Source organism: Clarias gariepinus, chromosome 23, assembly GCF_024256425.1.
Source record: "Clarias gariepinus isolate MV-2021 ecotype Netherlands chromosome 23, CGAR_prim_01v2, whole genome shotgun sequence".
NCBI lineage: Eukaryota > Metazoa > Chordata > Actinopteri > Siluriformes > Clariidae > Clarias > Clarias gariepinus.
This window is the reverse complement of record NC_071122.1, coordinates 9,334,524-9,354,849: the sequence shown is the minus strand read 5'-3', so window position 1 is coordinate 9,354,849 and position 20,326 is coordinate 9,334,524. Positions and strand designations below refer to the sequence as shown.

Genomic DNA, 20,326 nt, shown 5'->3' with positions numbered 1-20,326 from the left:
TCTAAAATTATTTACTTTTCAAATTCATTAGTATATCCTCTTTTAGCTATCTGTATGGAGTTATAGTGTTATAGAGAAAATGAAACAATAAATTGTAAACATTTCACAAACTTTGCATACAGTATAATACACTAATCACCCACAACATGGCCAATTAGAGGTGAGGGGTATACCATTAATTACCTTGTCACAATAGCACCTGTCAATGAGTGGGATATATTAGGCAATAGTCAGTTGTCAAAATTGCTGTGCAGGAACCAGAAAAAACGGGCAAGTGCCAAGAATCTGAAAGATTTGTTAAAGGCGCTAGTTGTGATTTCTACATGGCTGGGTCAGGACATCGCAAAACCACATGTCTTGAAGGGTGTTTCTAGTATGAAAGAGTTAGTACCTATCAAAAGTAGTCCAAAGAAGGACAATTGGTAAACCTGGAACAGAGTCATGGCAAAACAAGGCTAACGCATGTGTGTAGAACGCGAAGCCTACTGTAGCTCGGCTGTTTCGATTTAACAGAGGAGCTACTGCTGAAAAGGTTAACACTGGAAGGTTAACACAGAAACATTGGAACGTTAACACAGAAAGGTTTCAAGATACAAAATGCATTGCTGCTTGCTGTGTATGGGGCTGTGTAAACGAAGACCAGATCACATTTTCTGGATGGCTGGCTGCATGTGCGTCACTTATCAGGAAACAGACACCACCATGATTCTCAATGTGAAAAACACTAGGAGGCAAGGGCAGTGTGATGTTCTGGTCAATGATAAGTTGGATAACTTTTTATGTCCTGGGGATCTTGTGGATTTTACTTTGACATGTACCTAAGCACTGTTACTGACTGAATACAATCCTTTATGGAAACAGTATTCCATGACTGCAGTGGACACTTTCAGCAGGATGATACAAACTGACACTGCAAAAATGTTTTAAGGAACTCAACAATAGGTTTAAGGTGTTCACTCGTCCTACAAATTCTCCAGATCTCCGTCCAATTGAGTATCTGTGGGCATGTGCTGAAAAAACAAGAATGACCAATGCCCTACAGTAGTGTCTTATTCCCAACTTTTATAACCTATTAATCTATACATCTACAGAATGTTGGTCAACTTTATGGTTGGGGACTCTTTTTAAAAGATTAGCGCCATTTTCAGGAGAAGTACATCTGACATTTAAATTATTAAGATTCAAAACCACTTAAAGTGTGGGAAAGAAATGAGATCATCAGCGGGTTGATGACAACATACCACTAAAAATTGTGTTGCCAGTTCCACTTTACTCACGATGAGTCACTCAAGCTGCAATCACAAATTCCAGTCACTTACACCTCTAATTAAAAGCTAATTGGTCATGGCATTAAGTAGCACTGGAGATGAATTTCCATTTGGCAAAGATGTTACAGAGAGTATGTTTTACTGGTTTCTTTTCATGCGAAAAATAAATATTTTACCTGTCATATTTTCCTCAGGTCTTATTTAGGTGGGTGTTTCAGCTAGATGTGATTCAGCAAATTATATAATATAAACATATAAACATTACACCCATAGGTATGCTTATTCTTTTTATTTAAAAAGGCGATACTATGGCATGGCTGTCATAAAAGACAAGCATACACCAATTAGGCAACATATTACAATGCAAAACATTATGCCCAATAATGTGCAGGTTCTCCTCGTACCTTTGGGGCAGTTCTGGGCCTTTGGGGCATGGCTCCACAAGTTCTCTGCTGTGGTGTCTGGCACCAAAGTGTTAACAGCGGATCCCTTGGATAATGTGGATTGCACAATATATCCGACTGTTTGTCCAGCACATTTTAAGGATTCTCTAAGGATTGAGATCTTGGGAATTTGGAGACCAGATCAACAACATTTGACCCTTTGCCCTATATGTGACGGGCTGCAACGCACTGGGTGTTCTAAGACCTTCCTGTCATTGCCAGCATTAGTACTGCTGCAATTAGTAATGCATTTCTTTGGGATCAGACAGAATGGTGCTGGTCTTTGGTCCCCACATGCATAGATGACGCCTTGCGTGGCAATGATCCTGTCACTAGTTTACTAATATATAATTGATAATGAGTGATATTTAGTTCACCTGGTGTTGATACTTTTGTGGCTGATCAGTACAGGTGTTCTAACATTTTTTTTTTAACTTACACTATATGGGCAAAAGTTTGTGGACAATTTACAGTAAAAACCCATGGTTTTTAAACATACCATTCTAGAATTAGTTCCCTTCACTTTTATAATAACTTCCATTCTTTGGAAGGGTTTTCCACTCGACATTTCACCCAGCCACAAGGGCATTGAGGAGATCAGACACTGTTGTTGGACGAGGAGGCCTGGAGTGCAATCAGCTGTCCAATTACCCCTCCAAGTTTTGTGCTCTGGGTAAGCCACACAAGTTTTCTATACCCTGTAAAACATTTTAATGCATTTTTATGGACTTCTCTTTATGCACAGGGACATTGTCATGCTGAAACAGTGTGATGCCACAGCACAAAGACTTTTTTTTTTTTTTTTTTTTTTTTTTTACACCTAGGATCTAAGTACACTATTGTAATAATATTGTAAACCATGCAAAAAAAGGGTATTGATAGGAATATTACAATTTAAGATTTAGAGCATTAAGCAATTGTTTTGAAAACCTTGTGGTATGTGCAGTATATGTGTATGCACATGACTGTAAGAACTTAAAGGTATTTATTCTTTTCATTACTGAGAACAAAAATGTCCTACGACACTTCCTTTTTAAATCTAAACCATAAACTTGCATAATGAACATTCTTTAAAAAATTCAAAGGAGTAGATTTTACCAGTTTTTGTCATTTATAAAAATCTCTCTAGCTTCCGTTAACATCTGCACACCAATTATATGAAAACTCAAAGCCAATCCAAGTTTCGTTTTATCTCCTCAACTCTCTAATGATAATACGAACATTTTGTGCTTGTCTTACGATGCAGCACAGGCTCTGGTTTGACACTGACCAGACTTGAAGCAGTCCTTTAACACACTGTAAACTTCATACTCCGAAACTCAGTCATGTGGAATTTGAGAAATGGCCCTGCACCTATCACCACATGAGCACTACATTAAAGCCCAGACTAAGTTCCTAATGCAAAAGATGGTTCTGGCTGAATCATGGATGCATTTAGAGCACTAACATCTGATACTGCCTTGGCCTGCTTAGGAAGGGAAGGTACCGGAGATCATATTTCATACTGCAGACAGCTCTGTTTTCTGCAGTCTAACTATGCGGTATTCTCTTAGAGCTGGGAGCAGCAAACGTGCATAGCCCAACGTGGGATACACACTCAGTCCATTAAAGCCAAGCCACAGGATGCTCCTGCAGCTCTTTAATCCAACCTCAAAAACACTTTAATGGCTTTTACTAAACCGTCTATAGTGCATTATAATGACTAATGACTTGTTAATTATTTAGAAACAAGCAATAAAATGCAAAAAGGGAATAGTAAGTGGACATTGTATGCAATCTGATGCAACATTTGTGTTTGATGTAGCGTGCTTTTTTATATTAAGCATAGTAGGTCCTTATCTACTGTGGTAGCAAATAGTATTGAGATAAAACTGAAATTCAATGTCAAAAATGATATGCTAATTTTTTAAAACAAAATAATTTTATTTTGTACAATTAAAATTGCTATACAACAATAAATATTCAGTACTAGATGTGCCCATGACTTCTTTTGCGTGGAATTTACTTGCACACTCATATGCACGTATTAAAATACAGCACCATCTGTTGAATTTTGAGATGGACTAATGATTTTTTTCAAGGTCGATTATTTTTTCTTTTTTTATGATATAAGGGGGTTTTCAAGCTCAGCCAAACACACCTGTGAAAATGTCTTCAGTTCATTAGTTAATTTCTATTGGGTTTAGGTCTGTATATGACCCAGGCCATGGCTCCAAAAGATGAATACCACTGTCATTGCCTGGTTGCCATTTTTCACTTGATTTTCAGTTATTGAAAACAACTGTTCAGCCATTTAGGTTTAGGCTAATTAGTGAGATCACCTAGGTTGTGCGCAGGGAGAACTATAATACATGGCAAATGTTGTGCTGAAATATTTGGCCACCCCTGTAGGATAGACGTTTAGTAAACTATGTAGGCCATAGTCAAAACCACCACTCTTCAATGGCGTCTGTGAGCTCACGCAACAGAAGGAGCGGATAGCGCTGTCCTCCGAGTGTGTTACGTTGATCGGTGGAAACACATGATGGTCTGCGGCCCTCCCGACTGAGTGGTATTAGAAGCTTAATGTGGGAACCCACTAGTGACTGAGAGGAATTGGACACGACTAAATTAGGGAGAAAATCGGGGAAATCCCCCCCCCCCAAAAAAAAACAAAAAAAAAAAAACACCACTCTCAAATCCAAGACCGAGTCTTAAGGGGGTGAGACCAAGTCAAGACTCCAAATTAAAACCCTTAGGGGTCTGCAGGGGTTTTGGGGCCCTAAAAAATGTCCTGACATTTGTGTATTTTTCAGTTACTTATAAACATGAAAATGCCTGAAGTCTAATTAAACTATATTCAGCACAAACTGGGCTACAGTAATATGTGAGCAGCATGTATGTAAAAATTAGTATTTTGGAGAAAATGACAGTTATGCACGATTGTTAAAAACAACAAAAAATCATATCACAGGACAACCCATCCTTTCATGATCAAGAGTTTGCTCTAATTTCTTGCCTTTATTTGTGGATTGCATCAGTGCTTAAGCTGTGTTCCATAAGATTTAGAAGAAGATAAAAGTTCCTTTACTTCAAAAGACAACAAAGAAGCAACAAGCCCAAGACCATATTTATCAAGACCAATGGCGAAAACCATTACAACATTAATTATAAACAGGTAAATTTCCAAGAAAACTAAAGGTCATTATAGAAAATGTCTTAAGACTAAGCTAGAAATAAAGATCAAACTCAAGTCCGATGGCCCTTGTGTCTGACATTTTTCAGTCCTCAGGTTATTTTGAGTCATCCAGTAGTAGAATATCAATAACACTGGATTATATTATCATGAAGATGTTTCATTATTCATTGTTACGAATGGCCATGAAAGAACCATGGGGAAAGGTATTAAGGATTAGACATTTATATAGGACTAAAGTAATACGCTATTTAAAAAAATTTATTAAACCATGAAATTGTTGATAGTTTCATAAAGTAAAAGTCAAAGTTTACATAACAATACCTAATAGTGCAAACTAAATAATTACAGACAAACATACTAATACGAAATTATATAGAAAGAATATAAAAGAAAATGGTCATAAGCATTACAAGCACAGCAATATCCAAATAATTTAATTATTTCGGCATATCCAGATTGGAATTAGATTGTCTTCATGTAGTCTGAATAGTAAAAATAAAACACATTGCGTCAGATTGTTAGCAAGTCTGACTTGAACCACATCCAGAGGTGCTTTAAAATCAGGTTAAGATAGGATTCCTAAATACCAATTCAAATTGTATTTTAAACTGTACATTGAGTCACTCGCAACCTGACATGGAAAGCCAAGAACGCATGATCCTGTGGTACAGTATGGGACATAGATCTATGATGCAAATGTGTGATAGAAAATAATTATAATTGTGTTATAATTATTTAAAGAAAGTTAAATTGCTATGCTTTAGGAGGTAGCAGAGGGTCTTTCAACAGCTTTTGGCACTATTACCACAACGTATGTAAAAGCTGCACCCTTGAATTTTCTTCGAAGCTAATTAACTGCGTTTTCAGAAAGAGTGGCTGGCGTAACCACAGTATGAACATGAAGAACAGTCCCTGGACAGAGGATAAAGCAAAATGTCTAATACTGTAGTACTTTGGGGGATGCAACAGTATAGGCAAAGCTAGAGGAAATGTAAAGAAACAAAAAGACATACTGTATGGTGATATATGGAAATATCATGATGCATGTGGCCTCTAAAGCCGTTACCACAACAACCAAAGGTTGGTCGACATTGTGTCGGATTTGGGCTGCCAGTCTGAACGAATCTTATCTGATCATTTATGTGAACAGTCAGTTCTAAAGATCAGTCTTCCACCATAGATGTTGCTTCAGGGAGAAGTTGTGTACTGCATTATTTAGGGTTAAAAGAATTGCTGCCAGCTGAAACATATTATTTACTGCAGTATTCATCCAATCAAAAGCTCTTAATCCTTTGCTTATTTAAATCAATCTTTTTTTTGGCCAAGCAGTATATTTAAAAACAACAAATGGAACAAAAGCATGCACCAAACTGGGAAATAGCACTTAACATTAAGCCTAGCATTAACACTCAATGTCTCTTGAGGCAAATATCCAATTGCCAGTAATCAACACAAGACAATAAAACAGAAAAAACACAGAGCTTAAATAAGGACACTAATCAACTAACCAGAAACAGGTGACATGAATAAAAAAGAAGAAATAAACCAGAAAATAAACTATGACCACAGGCCTCATCAATAAACAGTCAATTGCAAAGGCGGAAGCACGGGGAAACAACATAACTTACAGTATAAAGACAGAAATGCATGCTGTTTCTGATTGTTTATTATTTTAAAAGTTGACTTTTCAGTCATAATTTTTCACAGTTCTTATTTCATTTAATTTTATAATTCACAATGTTTTATAATGCATAAGTCAAATCTAATTGAACTGTGAAGCCAATATCAGCAATCAAATTTAATCATGAGCAAAGCGTTTGTTACACTCCTTACAATTATTTATCCACCAATACAGTACTGTACAGGTACATGCAAAGCAGCAAGATGGACCAACTAAGTTCAATGTATAGTAAAACATCTCTCCTTACATGAGCAGGTGCCTGTATTTGTAGCTGTGCGAGGATCCTGATGTAGACAACTGTTTGAAGCTATGTAAAGTACAGTACTTACCGCAGTTGTGGCTGCAGCTTGCTTGGACTCCTCGGTCAGGAACGACAGCATCTTTTCCACTTTTTGCGCTTCTTCTGCAGTGATATAGTCCGTATCTTAAAGGAAAAAACGAGACACAAGGTGACACAAAGTCCAGGTTTAAAAAAAGGTTTTGTGGGATTGATTATTCATTTACTATATGCATTGATTAAGTACTGTTAATTCTGAAACCTCAAAATCTCAAATATATTTGGTCTGAAAGTTTAATATTAATGCACATTCTAATATATTACAATCATCAATAATCTACAATGATAACTTACAGGACTTAGTGAACATGTAAAAATTTAAAAACATGTAAATTTTAATTGGGAAACTATTGATATGGTGAAGTTTTCTGATTCGAGATTCAAAGAACTTTATTAATCCCAAGGGGAAAATGCATACATTTCTGTAATAGGAGGTTTATGTTTAGCCTTTTGAAAAATTCAGAGATAACCATTTAACCATATGTTTTTTGACATGTGAAAGTATTGTACAAGGCACATTTAAGTAAAAATGTATAAAACAGTAAATTCTTATAAATGAAGGTGTAAAATTGATAGACATTTACAGAAGACTTCAAACACAGTACAGTGATGAGACTCTTGGCCGCAGTAAACCATTTGAACATTGCAAATATTTTAAAGAAGGCTGTATGTCCATGAATGATGATCCTAGCTGAGGTGGCACTGCAGTTGTTGTAAACTGTACACATAATCATTCATGAACACCAACTGCACACTACAGCATTACAGAAACTCGGCTGGAAACTATTCCCATATTCCCTGTACGGTCCTGACCACAATCCAAGCCATTTTCACATGTTTGGGCCATTAAAGGAGTTCCTGGGAGGCCAGCGTTTTAAACGTGAACAGGCAGTCCAATTATGGCTTCGGATTACTGAAAAAAATTCGACCTTGATAGTATCGAAGCACTGGTAAAATGCTTAGATAAGTGCATTAGTGTTGCAGGGGATTATATAGAGAAATAAAGGGAGTATTTACTCTCGTATTTACTTTCATACCTCTCATTTCTGCTATTCTGCGCAATTAAAGTCCTGGTTTGAATTTAACGCTCCTTGTATAAGGGATTTATGCTTTCCTAATAACCCAACATGCTCCATTTCTATCTTAATAATTTCTAAATTATAAAAAGTAAGGAATTGATTGTTTATACCTACTATAACAGAAATGAGAAAAAAATAAAAACACATGATCTCTCTGCTTTATTAAATTAAAAAAATAAAAGTGTTCAAATGATGTTCAGTAGTAGGACCAAAACACTGAATTGTCCATGTCAGTGCCAAAGACACTGGAGTACAGCACCCATCATCCACTGCAAATCACATTCACTGTATGCAAGTATGTAATCTTGTGCACACGTTGAGTTTGTTCCACATTATTGTGCACCTGAACTAAGTTTGTGGTCTCACAGACCACAGTATTTAAGTTCCAGCTTTTCAGTTTGTCTTTGGTTGGTGCATGTCCGAACATTATATTCCCAGTTCCTGTCACAAATCTTGTGTCTGTCTGAGTGATTCACCATGTTTATTACAATAAATAGGATTTGCACCTGCATCCACCTTCAACTGACAATAACATGCTGCTTTTGGAAAATACTCATCCTCTATGTGATAAAATAACTCTAAAACTATTAAAACACTATTTATTAATCACAAGATTACTTTTATTTTTTGTTCATTTTACCAATGATTAAATTCTTAGTGGTACTATGGCGCCAAAAGGTAAGGAAAATAAACAGTGGACAGTCTTGTAAAATCTGATAAGTTACTTTTTACATTTCCACTTATCCTCTTTTTTCAGTTTCGTTACCATCCAGGTTTTGCGGTTAAATCTCACATAGCTTTAAATGGAAAGCTGGTACACCAGGGTGCACAATCATTTGTTCCATATACTAAACAATCAAGTACTATTGATTAGGGGTTAGAGGGGGATTTGTGATTCAGCCTTGTGTTTGAAGATAAGCATAAATAAAATACAATACAGAGGAACAACACGACTATGGAGACAAAGTGTTGTTAAGATGACATAACGTAATCAGATATCTTTTCTTGCTGAAAGTGCTTTTGTGACTGGATTTGAATGTGTGTTTTGGTAGGTAAACACAAAACACACATTCTTATCAACAGTTTTGGTAGTGTGGAAAGCCTCCAATCAGAATGCTTGGTCGGAAAATACATTTGGATCATATGTCTGAAATACGCAACTGCATATCCAGTACACATTTAATGACAATCTGTGTAAAGCATACATTGTTATCATTGGTGCGCCGCTTGGACAGTAAGTCCTTAAATGGAACTAGAGGTATAGTTTAGGTTGAAAACAGATCAGATATTCCTCTCAGACATACAAGCATAGTACTGTACTGTATATAATTCTATATAGTCTCCATTTCATAAACATCCACCCTGACAAGTCAAGTCAAGTCGGCTTTTATTGTCACTTTAACCATATGAAGTTAGTACACAGTGAAACGAAACAATGTTTCTCCAGGACCAAGGCGCTACAGAGTAAAAGGAAATAAAAAAGACAATAAAAGGGAAAGGTGTCTTTTATGTGTCTTAAGTCTCTGCTACTCTGTCCATCTCTAGCCTGAGTTCTGGGTGCTACTGCATTTGGACACTGAGATTAACTGATGATTATAGTGTGGGGTTGAGAGAAATCAGCCAGCTCTCTGCTAGTCTTCCCATGCTTTTTCCAGTTTAATTCCACAATTGCAATTTCATGCCTGTCTAGTCTGAAAGCTCCTAAGTTGCCAATGATACAGTACTGCCAATCAGCATTGCTCCTGCTATGCATTTTGGACGAATAAGCAAAATGCCAGCAACTATCTCAATGACAAGAGGAATGGAGCATAAGACTAATAAATATCCCAATCAGATAATAACGCACTTAGAGCATTCTGATGGGGGCGATGCCAAGAGGGGAAAGAATATGCAATGATTGCTGATATGAGCAACATTATATATGTGTTCTGCAGTGATGGATTTGTTGGCAAGTGGCCCAACTTCCACAGACTACTCGATTTTTACAAGGACAGGTTTAGACATGGGCAGGATAGGTTTAATTAATAATAACAAAGGGGAATTCATTTCACAGCAAGGCTCTGTAAAAACTTACTTTGATTTTAATTTAGACAACAGCCCTAAAATTCTCAAATTATGTTTAACCTGGGTCTTTTGTCTCCAGTTGCAAAACATCCATGCTTTTGTAATTAACAACTGTCAAAGCAGAAGTCTCTGTGGCAAAAAAAAAAAAAGGTCATGATGTGATCATTAATATACGCAATATAGTGAAAACCAATATTCTACTTTAAGCAGAATTTCATAGACCACATCTGTTAGCTGAGACAGAGCAGATGGGAACATGTTACATCTGCTAATTTCAAGATGCATGTGAGATTGACACTGCATACTAATGAGATGGGTTTGAATAAATGTTGTCAATGAAATATTTGCTGTTTTTGAGATATACTGAAAATCTGAAACAGTTCTAGAAAGTATCTGCATAATGAACAGCACAATTTAAGCTCATTATTTATGTAAATACAAGGAAAGCATATTAGAAAATGACATTTTTTGATAATATTTTTTTCCAGTAGATACCAAAAGGAAAGCCCATGCTCACCACCATGCCATCAAGGCATCAATTTGCTTCTCAACTTACTGTAAAGATCCATATCGCAACTCCCTGCATCTGGATCAATCCATACTCTCCACTAAGTTGGCAGCTGGAAGACGGCCAAAGGTTTCCCATTTGTGTGAACCACTAAACCAATGGACTATGATCACACCCATTTTATGAAAAACATCTTGTGAAGGCTTCCTCACGGTGCATTCATCTTTGGCACACTCCTTAAAGGAGCTTCTCAGTTCAAGCTATAACGCTTCAATAGTACACATTACACAATAGTGCTTTGTAGGAAATTGAAGTTTTCTGAATTTCAAAAAGCTGAAAGCTCCTTTTAACATACTGGCTTACTGAAGTAATCAGCAGTGACGGGTCAATACCATCCTTAAAGGTCTTCCAATTACTCTAATCTATGGCACGTTTATTAAAGAAATAATAAATAAATAAATAAATAAATAAATAATAAGTGGTTTGACTTTATTCAACTGCAGAAAATGTCTTAATGTTGTTTCTGGATTCTTGAAGCAACTTCTTCCATTTCATTTCCAGTTTACTACCTGATTTTCTAGTATATAATCACACCAAGGACATTAGTTCATCATGAGATCTTGCCAAACAGTCATGTGAGCTCTGAGCTTTTTATTCTCCTGCTCGTTTATGCTGTGTTTGACCCTTTGTTTGTGTTATTGGTTTGGTCTTTAGATTATCCTCTGGCCTGTTTGCACTGTGATGTTCTGTTTTCTGACTATTGCCTGGTTACCATCTTTGGTCTGAAGTGTAATCTCGTTTTGTACAATTGTAGTGCATGAATTTTGTATTTTAACACCTCTGCACATCAATCCTTAGTCTCTGTCTGAGTCTTAGATGTTAGAGGTTGATTTACTTTTATCTACGCTGAAACCCACTGGATTATAGGACAATCCTTAAAGCAAGGTAAGGGAGCATTATTGTACAGATTATTGCCTGATTAAGCTCATTTGTTCTCTCTACAGTAGGTTAGTAAGTAGACTGTACAAATGTACATGTATACAGGTCTACATATACAATTACAAATTGTTGCAACACCCACAAACAACTGTGAGAAAAATGGTGCAAAAGGGTTTTAGTCAACGGTGGCCCAGTGGCAGTTTTGGTTGTGGTAGTTTTGGTAGTTTTGGTAGTGTGGAAAGCCTCCAATCAGAACATGCTGCATTCAACTTGCCATTCATTTTTCCTATGATGAATAAGTTAAATAGGGTGTTGGCAAATTGTTTAAAGCAGCAGATGGCCCACTTTCACCAACTGCACACCTTTAATCTGTAACTAATAGTATTTCACAGATTAAATTCTCATCAAGAGACTTACCGTACTCACTAACAATCCATTTTAATACTGCAAAAGAACTAAAGGCTTATGGAGCATTGAATGCATTAAAAAAGTTTGATGAATGTAGTTAAAGCACCATATGCCACATATGTTAATTTCCTCCACATTATGTACTAAGTTCATAGTGGGTCCAGCTGCTAGATATTTTTTTAAAAACAAATAACAAATCTGAAGTAAGCTGTATTTATTGTTTGAGATCTCTCCGAAGTGGCACAATCATATTGAGTATAGGAGACTATGATGGCTGTGATGGCAACTCCAGCACCTTCACCTTTTTCTGCTGTAGCCATTGGAGGCTTGGCCTTGTGCTTTGAATCATTGTCATGTAAGAACATCCCAGGCACAGCTTTCATGCTATAAAATGCAAATTGTCTGCCAGTATTTTCTGATAAAATGCTGCATTCAACTTGCCATTCATTTTGACTAACTTCCCTGTGCCACTGGAGCTTACACAGCCAGAAAACATAAGAGATCCACCACCATGCTTTAAAGGAGATGGTGTAGTTTTTTCCATGGACCTTGTTGACTTCTCTGCAAACATACTGTAGAGTTAAATTTTGGTCTCAACACTCCAAATGACTCCAGAAGCTGTGAGGTTTGCCTAGGTGTTGCCTGGCGTACTGCAAGTGGGTCTTTTTGTGGCATGGGTCCAGTAACGACTTTCTTCTGGCAACTCAACGATGCAGGTCATTTTGTGTTCAAAAACCTCCTTATTGTACACCACCACTTCTTCCCAGAACAGCCTGTATTTCTCTCACAGTTGCTTTTTTTTTGCACCCTAACCAATTCATCTGGCCGTAGTGGATGAAATCTTTCTTGGTCTACCTGACCATGGCTTACTATCAACAGAGCCTCTTATTTTCCACCTCTTTACCAGAGATTAAACAGTACTACCAGGCATTTTCAACTCTTACAATATCTTTTTAGATCCTTTTCTTGCCTTATAAAGTTCTGCTACTTTATCACACAGTTCCACTGGCAGATCCATTCTTTTGTCCTTCTTATGGTGCTGTATCTGGCCAAGTCGGTGCATCACCTTATGAGCTGACAAACTTACTGACTATTTACGCACAGACACTAATTACAATTACAATTGTGGAAAAGTCCCTTTTATGGCTATTTAACCCTCTGTGTGTTAACCTGTGTGTTTATAATATGGCCAAACATTTAAGGATATGTAAACGTTGGATCTGAGTTGTTGGGTTGATTTCAGATTTTATTAGGTGTTAAAAAGGAGTCAATCAACTATGTGATAATCATTGGCTTCTTTATCAGTCATAGTTTCTAAATAAATGTCGATTTTTAACCATTTCTTTTAGGGTATGCCAACTTTTGAGCACAACCGTATATATAATTACCAAAATACAATTTTATTGTTTTAAAAGCTTAACATATATTATGTACAAATAACAACATTTTCAGTGCATTACACGATTTTTGTCATCACCGTTATACATGAAAAGATGTATTTCAATGATATTTTTGGTGATAGGTTTGGTCTAATAATCAAGTATTTATTTCTTTTTGTAACTATATTATTTTTAACATATAATTATGTCAAAAATTAATGCAGCACTTTAGAATAGCACTTAAAAAGTATAACCTCTAACTTACTATTTGTGATAATAAATAAACATCTTGCACAGTGGTCTCTTCAGCTGTGATAGAAGCTCTATGCTCATATTGGATTTGACCTCATTTTTAAGTCCAGCTGGAGAAATGCAAATGAGGAACTGTACATGTAAAAGCAAAGCTTCAGGCAAACCTCTGTGCTGCGTTAGAGATGGCCTCTGATACCCAAGGAGCCAGTTAAAGGGTGCAAAAGCAAGGGAGGAGAATGAGGGGGCTAGAGGAGAAAAGAGGGGAGGGAGCGTATGGCAAATGGCCATGGTGTCCATGGCGACCTTACAGTCCCCATGGGAACCAGGCAGCCCAAGGCATGTCCTTGTCCAACAGGCGGACAGCTCGGTAAGAGGCCAAGCTACACAGGCCTCATGGTGAGCTGGAAATTGAAGTCATCTGATAATCTGTCATACAGCTGTAGAATACTGACAATATTGTCTTATCAAATGTTAAGGACACGATCATAGAGATCATTAGTCACCTTCCTTAAGTGCGTTTCACGAGGGGCTTGTTGTGTGTCTTACAGTTAAAGGTTTTTAATTTAATGACCATAATGAAATCTAATAGATTATAAAACTACTTAAATACAAAGGGAGCTTGTACAATTCATCCATCTCCTGTAAGTAACATTTCCTCGGCTATGGCATAGTTGTGATTGAAAGGGACAAACTATTCAAATAGCTGAAACAGTTAGATAATGACATGATGGGGTGTTTAAAGATAAGAGAAAATGGTTAGTTTAGTACCCAAATGTCACGCATTTTACGTCTCTTCAGGACACAGAAACAAAAACAATACATCATGATGCTTCCATGAATTTTCATAAAAATGCCAGTTAAAGATGGTCAAGATAAAAAGCACTTGAGTTCAACCAGCTTGATTCAGAAATCTCTTAAAGACCTCGCCACCATTCCAGGCTCTCGAGCTAAACCTGTTTCATGCACAAGCCTTACACAGAGTGCAGATGCACTGACTCTATTTGGACTAAATAATTTATGACGGCACTATGCAGCTCAGTGTGGTGAAGGCTTGGGGTTTGTAAAGTGGTAAGAAAGCAGAACTGCACCATAAGCCAGCTTAGCAATACCGGAACCAATCAATGGCGCCGCAGTGCAGGCTCGGACAGGTATAAAAATGTCAATTAACCATCTTTTTCCAATTTTAAATAAAAGGAATTAACAAAGATGGGATACAAGAGCATTAAGCTCAGTATGGCATTTCGTCTCATTCTTATTAATTAGTCTGTCACAATAAAAATCTGTGTATTTATCAAGCCTTCAATGAGTTGACCCATATTATTAATACAATTGGCTGAATTTACTAAAAGGAGTAATTAGTTCCCTGCCTCCCACTATGCACCATACAGGTAATGGATGCCCACCACCTTTTTTGTCTGCCATCAGATCCCCGCTTTTCTGAGCTTGATTTACAAACACAGTTGAATTATTAATTTCTGAAAGTATTCAGTAAAGAAAATGTTCTGAATAAATACTTACTCTGATAATAAACTTGTTGAATTGAACCGCCCAGGTTTTCCCTTCTTTTCCAAAAACATAAAATCCCTGTCCATGGTATTTACACAACATGTGATTAAAATATATTAAGATTTTTGCTCCGTTCCTTTAAGGTATTTTTTTGAAACTGCTGCTTTACTGCTACAGTCTTTTTTTTTGAAAAAAGCTCTTAGTCTGCACCTATCCGCTTTAATCACACTCCATCAACTCTTTTGAACAAAACCGCAAAAACAACAGCTTAAATGTAAATGGATAACAAACGACTACAGAGTGCATAGATTGCATAAGAACACCTGAGGTCCCTAATTTACCTTAATTTATTAACTTAGGCTGAACAAACGTATTTATAGGATCCTGGAATATATTCAAACTGCACGATGGAGATTATAATGCGTTATTGATAATGATTATAATGCCATTATTATGTGCTAAGATTATTCTGTCATATTAAGATTATTAAAAACACAAAGTGCTGCACTGTCATGGCAATAACTTGACAATCAGCATAACCACATTTAATACAGCAGATGACAGCTGTTCATTACAAAAATAATTAATTAAAGATGTTTTAGCAAAGTAAGGAAAACGTTTAGTTAGAAATCAAATATAGGCAAAAAGTATATGCAAAGATATTAATAGTAAAAAAAAAATGTTTTAAAGGTTTGTATTTAACTTTCTGAATGTGACAAAAAAAAACTCTAATACAGTATGTGTTCACGCTGTTGTTAATGTCTTTTAAAACTAAAATTGATCATAACTCAAATCACTTCCCATTTTTTGTTTGTTTGTTCATTTAACCAGTTTTATCTTCTTCTGCACCTGTTGGAACTAATGTCCTGGCAGAGACCAGGTGACCGACAGTTTTTGTAATTAACCATTGATAAATGGTTTCTAATATTTCTAATACGTTTTACTGCAAAACCTGACAAGGGACATCCTATCAGCTATTAAAAAAAGGTTTTGTCTTAGAGACATTAAAAAAAGCCAACCATATTTATTCACAAACAACTGGTATAAATTAAATATATTATTTGGTCATACTGTGTCTGAAATGATGTATTTAATTTTATACTAATCACTTATGAATAAAATATAATATATCATTTGGTCATACTGTGCCTTAAATGTCACTTACTCTATATAATTTTCTTGCTTACTAAACTGTTTTATAAAGGCTATAGTTGACTTAAATTTATACTAAGTACTGTATCAGCACAGCTGTAATTCGCGACAACACCTGAACAGCAACAGTATGCTGATATTCCGTATAATGTTCTGCTCAGATGTGTAATGAGATAAAAATGTAAGTCGCTCTGGATAAGAGCGTCTGCCAAATGCCTAAATGTAAATGTAAATGTACTCTTGGTTGTGCGTTGTTGCTTATAAATTTTTTCTTAGATATTTGACTTGTGACTTTTGCATTACCATACTAGTAAAAAAAAACACATTGTAGATTTTTGAATTTCACTTTTTCCAAACAAAATGTTATATAAATTGTGGTTGTATGTCAGTAAAGTTTATATTATATAATCCACAAAATGAATGCTGGCTGTCAGATATTACCTAAAGAAATATACATAAGAAAGTTCTCCAGAAGGACTGTTACAGAACCTCCAGGATGCTTAAAAAACTTGTCAAGCTATTTCCTACACAAAATGTTCCTGAGACTACATTCAAAATTTTAAATGTAAAATAAAGTCACTCTTAATAATAAGTTATGATACTGTTTTGTAATGTTTACTGCTTGTTTTATGTAGAAAAAAGACGAACTGCATCAGGCATCATATTATGCTTAAGAAATCTGCACAGTCCTCTATTTAAGACTATATTCATTCTAAACAATAGAGTACATTATGTACAAACTGTGAACTTTATGAGTAAACTCACAAGTGTGTAGTGAGAAGTGCTTTTGATCTGCTCCAGCAGCATTGGCCTCGCCCCGTCCCAGCAGGTGCTGGATGGAGTGAAGCTGGAAACACGGGTCTGACAGCAGTACCGAGGCAGCCTGAGTGATCCTGTAACACACAACCGAGACCTGGCTTTAGGGATATGCACATGCTTAATGATCCCACATGAAGAACACCACACAGACACGATGCAATCAAGTGAACTCAACTCATTAACATCTGCAGGAAGACTCTTCTGTGGACACACAGTATAAATTTATGTACTTTCAACCAGTGGAAGACACACTGACTGTAACAGCCAAACAAAAGACAACCTCAGAGTGGTAATGGACGTTGTTGATTTATGGGAGAGAGTCCAAAAAGAATCTATGCAATAATTTTAATCTCCAGCCAACAAGGAATAGGGAAAATTATTAATTCTTAGATGCAGCATCAGATTTTTATGCCGGATTATACTTTTTTATTTTTATTTTATATAAATAAAAATAAAAAAGAAGAAGAAATTTAACTGTATCCAGCATTTCTTTCAAAGCAAACGCTAGATAAGAGCCACCATTTTGTTTTATTTGTTTTTTAATTATACAAACGAGTAATAAAAACCTGCAATAATATACTGCTACACCCCCACAGCCCATGTTCGTTTTACATAAACCACGAAACCATCCAATTATTTTAGCTGTCATCAAAAAAATATATAATAAATCATAACCTTTATCATAAACTTCACTGCTGCACCCACAGTACACAGTACTTTCCTGCTGTTGACAGATTTACAACTTTTATGGTAGCCGAGATACAGTTAGAAAAGGAAAAAGACAAAATCGACAACTCACTTTTTGAACACACAGGCTGAATGGCAAATGGTTCTCTAGTCACTACGTAAGGATAGTACATAACATAACATAATATGATACAATGAGGAAAATTTAGCTTAAAGAAAATATGCAAATTAGATTTTCTTGAGCGCTTGCTTTTGTGCTTTATGTGTAGGTTACCTACCTAGTCTGATAATTTTTTTTTTTTTAAACACAAGCCAAATAATATAATTGATTCCAGAACTTCTACTAAACAGCTAAATTATTTATGCACATTATTAAGGTAAATTTAGTCTACTTTTTTTAAAATTTAGAACTTATTATTATTATTATTATTATTATTATTATCATCATCATCATTACTTCATTCCTTTCTCATCTGAACAACATAAATTAAAAAAATATCCTATGTCCACATCATATGCTTTATGTTCTTTAAATTCTATAAGTCATACATGGAAAATAAATCATATTCGTAAGATTTTTGCTAATTCGAAAAAAAAAAAGAAGAAAAAAACGATCTAACCAGTGACCAAACCGATCCGTTGGACTCCTAACCCTAAGGGTGTACAAACTTTTACTTGTAACTGTAAGTACACAATCTGTTTGACAGGCATAGAAAGCAGCTAAACCAGATATGACTTTCTCCAGGGACATTTAGTAGACAGCTACATAAAGCAAAAAGATGTGTTGTCCATTTAAACAATAGTCAGTCCTTACGCACAGGACAGAGAGAACAAATAAGGGAGAGATAGGCAGAGATGGAGAGAGAGAGAGAGAGAGAGAGAGAGAGAGAGAGAGTGGTCGGGAAGGGGGGACGGAAAGGAGAGATTGAAAGACAAACACTGGACCTGTCATAGACGAGCGTACATGTGATGAAGGTCAACACCAGCAGCACACTTGTGCTGACAGCACACAGACACAACAGTCAGGGAAAAACAAACATGGGTCTAAGAATAGCCCCTTCGTTGTTGTTCCTTGTTGCGCTCTCGGCCACTACTAATACACACACATACACGCACACACACACGCACACACACACACACAGCGTAAACATAACAAGGCTTCAAAGACAGGGGGAAAAAAAAAAGTCCCAAGCCTCAGTGCTTTGTCTCAAGACAACACATCAAAGCTTTTTCGCTTCTTCTTCTGACATTAACACAAAGTTATCTGAGACCAAGGACAAACAGAGTGAGAAAGGAAAGCCAGTGATTATCCCACAAAATTCTATGCTCCAGACAGTTTACAGCTAATTTCCCTTCTCAGTCTTTTGCATACACTTTTTCAACACCCAATTTATGACTGGTTTTCATGTACTGATGTGTGATAATCAAAAGCATTTTTATTACTTACCCGAGTGTCTTATTTTCTAAAACACAATCTGTTTGCTAATTCGACTAACTAATAGCCTTACTAACTAACGATCATATCCTTTTTTCCCCAGCACAGTGCCGGTGATGAAGAGACAATCAAAGTCCAGGAAACCACCAAGTAACCGAGTAATCTAAAGTATGGCACACGGGTCTGTTTTACCTTTGGCCTTGAGAATATATTTAATCATTTAAAACGCAGCACAGTACATGTTTATGGTAGCTATGTTAACATGGACAATATTGGTTCAATTAGATTGAAATCATTCTGATGAGAGATTCCAGCTTAATGGTTTAATTGTTAGTTATTAGATGCTTTACTACGGCTTTCTGAAATTGTGTGAACTTTCCCATGTCTCTACAGTATATCCACAAAACAATGCCCTCATTACACTCCGTCATTCCTCATATGGAAATACTTCCCATAGCCTGTGTCCACATGAATATGCATACAAATAGCTTGGGTCCACTGGGACTTTTTTGTCTAACCGGAGAATGCTAATGTGTTTCCTATTGTCCGTCTGTCTGTCTGTCTGTCTGTCTGTCTGTCTTCTGGGTACCGATGACTTACAGTACATGTTAATGACATTTGTTCTTTTGATCTACGAGACATACGTGACACAGGATACATGGCCAAAAGCTTAAATATGCTCTCTTTGCTGATGATAAGTAAACACATCATGCCTGCATGTCCCTCTCCTTCGATTCGGGGCCGGCTGGTAGGCGTACCTAGGATGCGTCAAGCAATAGTTCTTCCTTTTATCCATTTCCAACTTAATCTGGGGCCTCATTTTGAACTCAACACTCAGCCAGAGTGTTAAGAGTGCCTGGCTAGACTGTTCAGTATGAGGTGTTTACATTATGTAGTTATGGGCATTATGGGCTATTATTACCATTATTAGTGGAATATTAGTGGAACCTATTGCACTCCTAGAGATCCAGTTTTGGTCAATGAAAACCTGTGATAAAAGTGTATACAGTATTTTGATTAACCAAATGTAGAAAACGACAATCAAAGGATGAATTAATGGACCCTAGCGACTAATCCATCCAGGGATTTAAGAGATCCTTCACACAGGCAACACAAACAGTGGCACGCTAAATGAGAGCACCACTGGACTGGTGACCCAGATAAACAACAGAAGCAGATAATTACATGACA

The 20,326-nt window shown here is 36.4% G+C and overlaps 1 protein-coding gene across 2 annotated transcripts in view; it reads right to left on the bottom strand.

Moving 5' to 3' along the window:
- LOC128511281 (E3 ubiquitin-protein ligase RNF123) overlaps positions 1-20,326 on the bottom strand; it is a 151,891-nt gene that overhangs the window by 22,103 nt on the left and 109,462 nt on the right. For both annotated transcript variants that reach the window (XM_053484058.1, XM_053484057.1), the window contains 2 exons: positions 16,960-17,087; positions 6,900-6,994 (listed from right to left, as the gene is read on the bottom strand). In XM_053484058.1, coding sequence (XP_053340033.1) covers positions 6,900-6,994; positions 16,960-17,087 — 223 coding nt within the window. The remainder of the gene's footprint in view (positions 1-6,899; positions 6,995-16,959; positions 17,088-20,326) is intronic.